Below are 9,524 nucleotides of genomic sequence, written 5' to 3'. Positions count from 1 at the left end.
ACCTCATCCAGAGCTGCCAACCTCTCCTCTGTCACCATCATCTGTGTGTTCAGGGCAGTCACAGAGAGAGAGAGGGCGCGGGGGAGAAAGAGAGAGAGAGAGAGAGAGCGGGAGCCAGACAGACCTACAGTAGTTATGGCACCTGCACTGCTTCTATTGTAGTAGAAAAAAACTTAAGAAACGGAGTAAAGACGAAGATCACTCCAAGGCACCGTCACCTCTCCCAGGATCTTCTAGGTAAATCAAAGATGGTCCTGATGAGAGTGATGCTGTCGCTGTCCTTCTGCCTGCTGCTGGCGTCCGTCGGCTCGGGCTGCGGACCGGGCAGGGGATACGGGAAACGGAGGCACCCCAAGAAGCTGACACCGCTGGCTCTGAAACAGTTCATACCCAACGTGGCGGAGAAAACCCTTGGAGCCAGCGGCAAGTACGAAGGCAAGATCACCCGCAACTCGGAGAGGTTCAAGGACCTGACTCCCAACTACAACCCCGATATTATTTTTAAAGATGAGGAGAACACGAACGCAGACCGGCTCATGACACAAGTAGGTAACAAAAAAGGATTTTATCCCATGCCTTTCTGTTGGAGTTGATTAAATGTGACAATCAGGACAGATGAGTGACAGTTGGATGTGAAGCGGCACAAGAGCGCATCGCTCTCTTTCTTATCTGTGAACCGTGATTTCGTTTTACTTCTTCTGTTGGCTCCAGCCGACCATGATGAATTAACTCGTCAATTACTGGCCGCGTGGAGATCTTTGCCGTTATGCAACTATCAGTGACTTCAGAATATGTCAAAGGAAATATCAAGTCAATAAGCCTACAACACCCCCTCTTCATATGCGCCATTTGGACATGGCGCATAAGATTGCGCGTGTGATTCGTTTGGGTACAGCACGTTGGAAGCTTATATTAGAAAAGATGTGTGTGTGTGTGTGTGTGTGTGTGTGTGTGTGTGTGTGTGTGTGTTGGAGGTGAACAGTAAGATAAATATGAAAAAGTGGAGAAATGCGCTTAAGTTGGCACAATTAGACCTCTAGGCTGTGCATCTCTCTCTCTCTCTCTTTCTCTCTCTCTCTCTCACACACACACACACACACACACATACACACATTATTTAAAGTTGGCATATGCTTTTGATTTCTGGTTATTTTGGCCTAATCTTCCTTTATATTGTTTGCAGACTTATATTATTCATTACATCTTCACCCGAAAACTGACATTAAAATTGTGGTTCCCACAATATAGTTAACTGTAATCACCTCAATAGATTTCTGAATTAAGAATTAATCTTAGAATGAATTGACATTTTTGCAGACTGTTGTGATATGCAAGTGTTAATCAGCGTAGTGGGTTGATGGATGGCTATATAATGCAGTAACCTGGTTAGTATTTTCTGTGTGATGTGAACAGTAGGGATGTAAACATTCAACATTGCTCTTGATAATCTGATATTGAAGCCTGGTAGCTTGTATGACCTGACAGTACAGGAGAACTGACAAGTTGAAGTCAGGCACTGCCTCCAATATTGTCAGATTTCTGTCATTAGCTTCCTTGTTTTTTCACTTCAACCCAACTTAAATTTGATAAAGACTTCCTCCTACTGCATGCAAAACCTCCTTTTGTAAAAATTACAGTATTGCCCAGTGAGCTGCCTTGGCACATCAATAGCTCCCTCTGTTTTTATCATAAATGCTCTTACACTACAAGCTACATTCACCAATTAACACACACATTCATGTGCTGATGGCAGGGGCTGCTGTGAGGTGCCAACCTGCTCATCTGGAGGATCTAATCATTCACACACAATTTTGGAGCAAAGGAACAATTTGGGGTTCAGTATCTTGCCCAAGGACACTTTGACATGTGGACTGGAGGAGCTGGGGGTCGAACCGCCGATCTTCTGATTACTGGACGACGTGCTCTACCTCCTGAGCTACAGCCACTGTGTATGAATATAGATGGCGGTAGAAAGAAATTTCACATAGAAAATGAACCAGGTCGTTTCTACCAACTTCTGGTGTAGACCCATCCACTGTCGGTACAAATCCAAATTCTGATAGGAATGCAAATTTTGTGACATAAACAAATACTGATTGTGGCAAATGAACAGTGTACGCATCATCATTTATCATTACAAATTATAGTGAGAGTGTAAAATCTGTTGAGGGAATTACAGATCATTTTTTCTTTTTTGACAGTTTTCAGGTAAAAATATAAAGGTCTGCAAAGGTTAAATGTCTCTGAACAATCTGCAAACAATGTAATGGAAAATGAAGCCAAAATAATAATAATAATAATAGTAATAATAATAATAATAATAATAATAATAATAATAATAATAATAACAATAATAATAATAATAATAATAATAATAATAATAATAATAATAATAATGAGAAGAAGAAAAAGAAGAAGAAGAAGAAGAAGAAGAGGAAGAAGAAGAAGAAGACAAATCAGCATTGTGAACTAATATTCCTATGTTTACAGTTATAACTAAATAATTGTAGTCTTATTTTTGTGATATTTTTGTCAGCAGTCAGATGATCAGACAGGTTGGAAACTAACCTCCACGTGCAACTAACTTATATGGAAGAAAAAGAAGGTGAACATGAAAGTTATTACTGTCTGTTATAAACATCCATCACAGTTTACAGAAGCACATCCTGTTTCACTTTGACCTACTGTACTTACTGTAACTGTTTGTACACAGTTTTTCTGTGTAATGAAGGATTATTAGCAGCATTTCAGGTGAACTCATTTTCTGTTTGACCTCCAAATAAAGTGGTTTAGATCATCTGGATGAACTGTTTGACTGACTGCTTGTGTTTCTTTCCATGTTTGACTTCTCATCGAACGATGCCACTGTATCCCAGCTATTAACTTCATGGTTACAGTGTTATCATAACCAATAAAAATAACGGACAAAACTATCAAAATAAGACCCAATTATCCTTATTAAGTGTGGAAATATGTCATTTATACTACAAGTGTTCATTTAAGTGATACTCTTACATGTTTCTCCCTTTTCAGAGATGTAAGGACAAACTGAACTCTTTGGCTATTTCAGTCATGAATCAGTGGCCTGGGGTCAAACTCCGGGTCACAGAGGGCTGGGATGAGGACGGCCATCACTCTGAGGAGTCTCTGCACTACGAGGGCCGAGCAGTGGACATCACCACCTCAGACCGGGACAAGAGCAAGTATGGCATGCTGTCCAGGTTGGCTGTGGAGGCTGGCTTTGACTGGGTCTACTATGAGTCCAAAGCCCACATCCACTGCTCTGTGAAAGCAGGTGGGTGGAAAATATTTGTAATTATGTGGAGACTTCTAGGCATTCACAATAGCATGCCTTAAGGCCCTTTTGCATGTATGTCATTTAAAAAACACATAACTGAATGAAACAAGACACATACAAAATGTTTCCATTTATTCTATTTGCTACTATGGGTGTGCCCGAATACAAATACATTATAAATACATTATTCGGCAAAGCACAAATAGTGGGTTTTATACAAATATTTGTTTCATACAAATATTTAAAAAATTATTTGTTTTGGGGAAGAAAAAAAAAACATGTCAAATACCAAATACCAGTTCACAGGTCAGTTACATTGTTGTCTCAGTCTGTCTCCTCTGCTCCACTGTCCCAAGGGACTCTCCTGTTGTTCCTCTTCTCCTTTCCACAAAGTTAGGTTGTAAAAAATAGGCAATAAATGAAAAGTGCAAAGCAAGAATCACCTTTGAAGTTCTTCTACATGTTACATGGTGTGCTGTCTGTGTGTTATGAGTATATAAATAGGTAGAGGTCTGCCTGCAATGAGATGATGAGTAAAGTTTTAGCTCAGTAGTCAGTGCAGTTGTCTATGATCTGGGAGACTCCAGTTCGAGACCTGGTGTGGGGATCTCCTTCGTAAGATAGTTTATTCATAAACACTTATTGTAACACTTTAATTTTCTAAAATTAAAAGCGTAATAAATAAATAAAGCATCATTGTGTTTACATTGCAAGGCAGCTGGATTCATGAGATCACAACATCACAAGATCACATGAGAATCCATCTTGTCAGGCTTCAAGTTAGGCACTTGTGTCCTTGTGACCAATCAGCATCCTATGAGGATTCTCACGTGATCTTGTGAATCCAGCTGCCTCGCAAGGTAAGACGGTGACGTGGCGTGTCAGATTATCATTGTGCCCCTATATTGTTCAAAACTTTATTGACATAAAAGGTGGAATTATTTTAAAAATGTTTTGCAATAGATGTAAATACTTTTGATGCATTCATTTTGCCAGCAAATATTTTCACACTATTAACACACACTATGTAAAAGGGCCATTAGAGCATCATGGCTAGTTAGTCAGGTGGGACTTGCTGCCATGTGCTCCTGAGCAAAATGTTTTACAACTTGCACGCTTCAAACAAAGTCCTTTTTTGGATGATCGGACAGCTTCTCACCCCCACCCCCACCCCCCACCCACCACCCATTACCTTTTCGGGGGGAGCTGTGTCAGACCATTTTTGTAACTTTCTGAAACTGTAAATTCAACAAGCATGCCCACTCAACACAAAGATTGGCAAGGTGTTCAGAGGTGAGAAAGTATGCAGGATTTTAACTTTGCGTCTAAGTTCAAAGTATTTTATAAAAGTATTTTATGCCTTTGAGTCAACAGGAAACAAGGGGAGAGAGGGATGAGGTACAATATGCAACAGAGGTTCATGGCCAGAATGGAACTGCAGACATTGTGGTCATGTGACATTCACCTTAACCAGTAGGCTACGATGGAACAACAAACCATTCCTGCTTTTGAGGAGAGGCTGACCGTGTCCTCTCCTTCTCTATGATCATGTCTTCAGGCATTGCCATTTGGAATAAATAGAAACACTTTTGCCTTCACACAAAGACAGACAACACTTTGTACAAAGATGTTAGTTTTAAGCCTGGCCTCTACTGTAACTCACCCATCCATTGTCCATCCAATCCAATGATTGTCACTATTGTTAATCTTACAGAAAATTCAGTGGCAGCTAAGTCTGGAGGTTGCTTCCCGGGTTCATCCATGGTGATCCTGGCAGACGGAAGGACTAAACCACTGAAGGAGCTCCAGGTGGGGGACAGGGTGCTGGCTGCTGATCAACAAGGAAATCTCCTACCCAGTGACTTTCTGATGTTCATGGACCAGGACCGACAGATTACACGACAGTTCCATGTCCTGGAGACCGAGGAGCCACGCCGCAAACTGACACTGACTCCTGCTCACCTTGTCTTTGTTCTGAACAACAACAGTACTGACAGCGGAGACACCAGGGCCGTGTTCGCCAGTAATGTAAAACCAGGACAGCGGCTTCTGGTTGTTGGGAATGACTGTCCTGGCCACCTCATCCCCTCAACAGTGAGACAAGTTTACGTGGAGCAGCAGGAAGGCTCCTATGCTCCTGTAACGTCTCATGGAACCATCATAGTGGACCAGGTGTTGGCTTCCTGCTACGCAGTGGTTGAGGATCATCAGCTTGCACACTGGGTTTTTGCGCCAGTTCGACTTTGGCGTGCATTCTTGTCACTGGTTGGGATGGTGAAAGAGCTCAGCAGTGCGCACCAAGCTGATGGTGTCCACTGGTACCCAGAGCTCCTCTACCACGTGGGAAGTCGGCTTCTGGACAGCAGTTCTTTTCACCCACAAAGTTGAGATATATTGTATGGTTTAAAAGACTGTACATTCACACTGCAGTAGAATATCATATTTTGGTCTAATCTTTTCCCAGGGTTAAACATCAAAATATCAGACTTTTGTGTGTGCCTGCTACTGTAAGCCCATAGAAGCATGCACTCCAGAAAACATGTATCACTTTTAACACATCTTCTTTGAGACAGCACACATATGTATTACTTTTCAAACCAACTTTCAGTATGTTACAGTATAATTCTGGTTTATCACAAGTTATTTTTGTAGTTTGGGTCATTATTCTTTTCAGCAGTTACTTCACTCACAAAAGTAACACTGTGACACTGCAAGAACAAAGTCAGACAAGGCAAGAAACATGAGTGTTTGCCTTTGTTTTCTCTTCAAAATAAGTTTTGCTGACCTTGGGGGTTTGTTTCCAACCTGTCTGATTGTTCCTCATCCCTCCTGACCTCCTTTGACCGATGTCACCATGTCCCCAGATCTCAGCAATGACTCGTGAGTACAATGTTATCATTACCAAGAGAAAAGATGGCCAAAACTGCAAAAAATAAGACCCAGGTTGTGACTGCATGCAGTATTTTAATGGTCCCATCTGTACTGACAGGAGGGCTGCTATGCAGGTATGCACTTTTCTAATTCTGAACAATCTCTGACCAGTGATTTGAATCCATGTGATACATGTGATCTCTCTCTCCCTAACCCAGTAACAAAATAAAAAAACTCATAGTGAGACCCTGCAACCTTATCAAGCTGTTGTAATGTCAGCTACTGGTAGTCCCAGATGGTACTGATTAAAATATGTAAACAGGCCTCTCCTGTTAAAGCCTATCACTACGCATTTAGAAAGTTTGAATGGTGTGCAATTGTCAGTTTGAATAATTTGATATTGCATAAATCAAATGAAATCATTTAATAATTGTAATATTAATATCAAATTGAATAATTAGATAAGACGGTGCTTAAGCTGGTGACAGAGATCACATAATTGTTCTTGTCCACAGAGTCACATCCTGTAAATTTGCAATGACTAAAACAGTTAGTTACATGGGAATATGTCAAATATTTTATTACCTGCTTCTGTCTGGAGTATTAATCCCAAAGAGCTGTGAAGGTATCTCTTTTGATGGAGCTATGCTAGCAGTTACCCCCTGCTTCCAGTCTTTGTGCTAAGCTAGGCTACATGCATACTTTCCAAAGTGTTGGGAGGCTTCCTTCAACACAACATATAGTAACACACATGTAGCTGCTACAAAGAAGATGCACAGATGATTTAAAATTACTTCCATTGTAAGAGTGTCGGTGTTAGATATGTTATATTCATATCTATATGTGTATCATTCTAATGAATTGTTGTCCGGGAAGATTGATGGACTATCAGTGGGACTTCCTTGTTTAAAAGGGCACTGCACTGTCAGTGACACAGACAGACATTAACCTGGCTATTTAATGTGTTCCCTCTGTCTGTCTGTCTGTCTGTCTGTCTGTCTGTCTGTCTGACTGTCTGACTGTCTGTCTGTCTGACTGACATGAATGGTATGTGGAAGCCATTTCTTGTGTTAATGTATGACATATTTGGAGGGGAACAGGACAGAGTGTTGTTCTAATTTGTGTTGTCAAAGACACTGGAACCCTTTTCAATGAATGGACACTGAAACAACCATGAGCCTTTAAAGATACATATATACAAACACAGTATATATTATATATTAGAGATGGTTCTACATTTATATTTATTGATTTTCCTCTGTATTACTTACAGAATGTTATGTGATGTATGAAAATGTTTCATCTGTCAGTGTTTTGAGTCTTAAAGCCATGCTGTGTGATTCACGTATTTAGGTCTACAAAATGAATGCAGAGTTAATGTGATTGTTATAACTGACTGTTAGGGCCAATTATATTTTCATGGATGGATATAAAGTATGACATCAATAAATTATATTTTTTATACACTGGATGTTGACCTCAAACTAATAAGTGGCCTGAGGAAACATTTGGCAATCATTGCTTCATCTTGGTATAGCCTTGCAGGCAGACAGCCCACACTTCAATCTCCCTAAATGTATTATATTACTGACTCAAGGGCTATAAAACATTGATATATCATCAGGATATTTAATAGATGGAAGGTTTACACAGATAAATACAATGCTGATTGCATTTGAGTAAATTTTAGACACTGCAGTTTTCCATATGTCTATGGAACAGAGATTACTGCTTACTCAGGTGCTTGCTACTATGCAGATTAGTTATGCATAAGTATTTCTAAAAGGTGAGCTGCTGCAGGAAGAAATAATGTCATAGCGTGAGCTACAGTAGGTCTGATTGGTTGAAGCCAAATAAGCGCTGTTTTTTTTTTTTTTAAAGCTGAGGTTAACTACACTTAGCTTAATTCTAAAACTTGAACTTGAAACTCAGAAAAGATTCAAGATTCAAGATTAAAGATTAAGAATATTGTCATTTTCTTGTGCATTTGCATACACAAAAAAACGAAACGCTGGTCCTCCCAGCCCACAGCTGTGCAACAACAACAGAAAGGATAAAGTTATACTGTACATATATCTAAAAATTCCCTTTAAAAAATGATAAAAACATATAAATCCCAAGACAGAAAAACAAACAAAAAAGGAGCAGTTAGCAGTGCAGGGCGTTAAAGTGCATTTAGGGAGAAAAGTACATGTCTCAGTTGGATGTAGACAGCTCTTGCATGTCAACAAGTGACCAGCACTGATGGGGGAGTTATATAATCAATTTTGCTGTCCAGAGAACATTAGGCAACATGATTGTTGGAACTGCTGGTTTGTATGGGTTAACATTTGGCCTAGCAGACCAACCTCGCTCAGCTGATTTAGCTCCCAGCCAATATTTCTCATAGCAAAAGTCTTTGTTACAAATGTCCAAAAGAAACTGATGATCATAGACATATTTCCCTTGCACTCCACACGATGACACAGATGTAGACATAGACATGGACAGAGATATTGCAAAGTTGGAACCACTACCACAAACATCGGTCACACCGCCATCACATCAGTTCATGGAGACAGAGAGAGAGAATAACTACATTTATTTTCCCTATCTCACAGACACTCCATTCCATACATCTGTGTCTGTGACAAGGTGCTTAAGGTCAACAGTTGCATAGATAGCAAAACATGCCATGTCAGCTATAACCAGCTAACCAAGGCTATTTCTCTACTAATACAGATACATTTGAACTGGTTTTTGTGTTTGTTTGTTTTTGTTGTTGTTTTTGACCACTTGGAGGCAGCAGAAACAAGCTTCAAACACAACACTGACATGCAATCACCTTCTAACATCGCTATGGCTGACGTGTAAGCAAAGAATTGCACATTTACATATCCAGCAGATACAGAGCAACATTCATTTGGAGTCATGTTTGTGTCCACCTGATGAATGTAAGTTCATTCTCATTTTAGCTCTGTTTAGCTGTGAAATGCTCTATGTTCACCAGCTCAGTCTCTCACTGTGTCTACATGTTTGCTGCTGGATAGGTAGTGTACAGTGGGTTTGTTGGGTTTTTGAAACAAAAAAACAACTGAAGAGTCTCTAGTCCCACACATAGACCTGTGATGGTGGCATGTGGTGGATGTGCTGTGAGGTGAGGTGAGGTGAGGGTGGTGTAACTTTGGGCTGCAATTGTCCCACATACAGACGTCTGACCCTTGTAATGTGCTATGATGACCAACAGATGGTGGTGTTCACTAGTTTGGGAATACATTATGGGCCAAATCCACAGAGAATGGACTGTGTCTGCTAATAGCACCGTGAATTGCGTAGCATTTGCACCTGCAATCTGCCCCATTTAAGGTCTTATTCA

The 9,524-nt window shown here is 40.4% G+C and overlaps 1 protein-coding gene across 1 annotated transcript; it reads left to right on the top strand.

Annotated features, from left to right (window-relative positions):
• Positions 1–248: 248 nt before the first annotated feature.
• shhb (sonic hedgehog signaling molecule b) lies at positions 249–7,589 on the top strand. Its single transcript, XM_044368391.1, has 3 exons — positions 249–545; positions 3,034–3,295; positions 5,013–7,589. Exons 1-3 carry the CDS (start codon positions 249–251, stop codon positions 5,684–5,686), a joined length of 1,233 nt encoding a protein of 410 aa, XP_044224326.1. The 3' UTR covers positions 5,687–7,589.
• The last annotated feature ends 1,935 nt before the right edge of the window (positions 7,590–9,524 follow it).

This window comes from Thunnus albacares, chromosome 12 (genome assembly GCF_914725855.1).
Source record: "Thunnus albacares chromosome 12, fThuAlb1.1, whole genome shotgun sequence".
Lineage (NCBI taxonomy): Eukaryota > Metazoa > Chordata > Actinopteri > Scombriformes > Scombridae > Thunnus > Thunnus albacares.
Note: the sequence above shows the minus strand (reverse complement) of the source record. Positions and strands in the feature narration are given on the sequence as shown.

Excerpts from the sequence above, each read along its gene's own strand:
- shhb (XM_044368391.1), top strand. The coding sequence starts at position 249 with ATGGTCCTGATGAGAGTGATGCTGTCGCTGTCCTTCTGCCTGCTGCTG. Across the intron at positions 546-3,033 it reads CAGACCGGCTCATGACACAA|AGATGTAAGGACAAACTGAA; the intron begins GTAGGTAACAAA and ends CTCCCTTTTCAG. Across the intron at positions 3,296-5,012 it reads CCACTGCTCTGTGAAAGCAG|AAAATTCAGTGGCAGCTAAG; the intron begins GTGGGTGGAAAA and ends TTAATCTTACAG.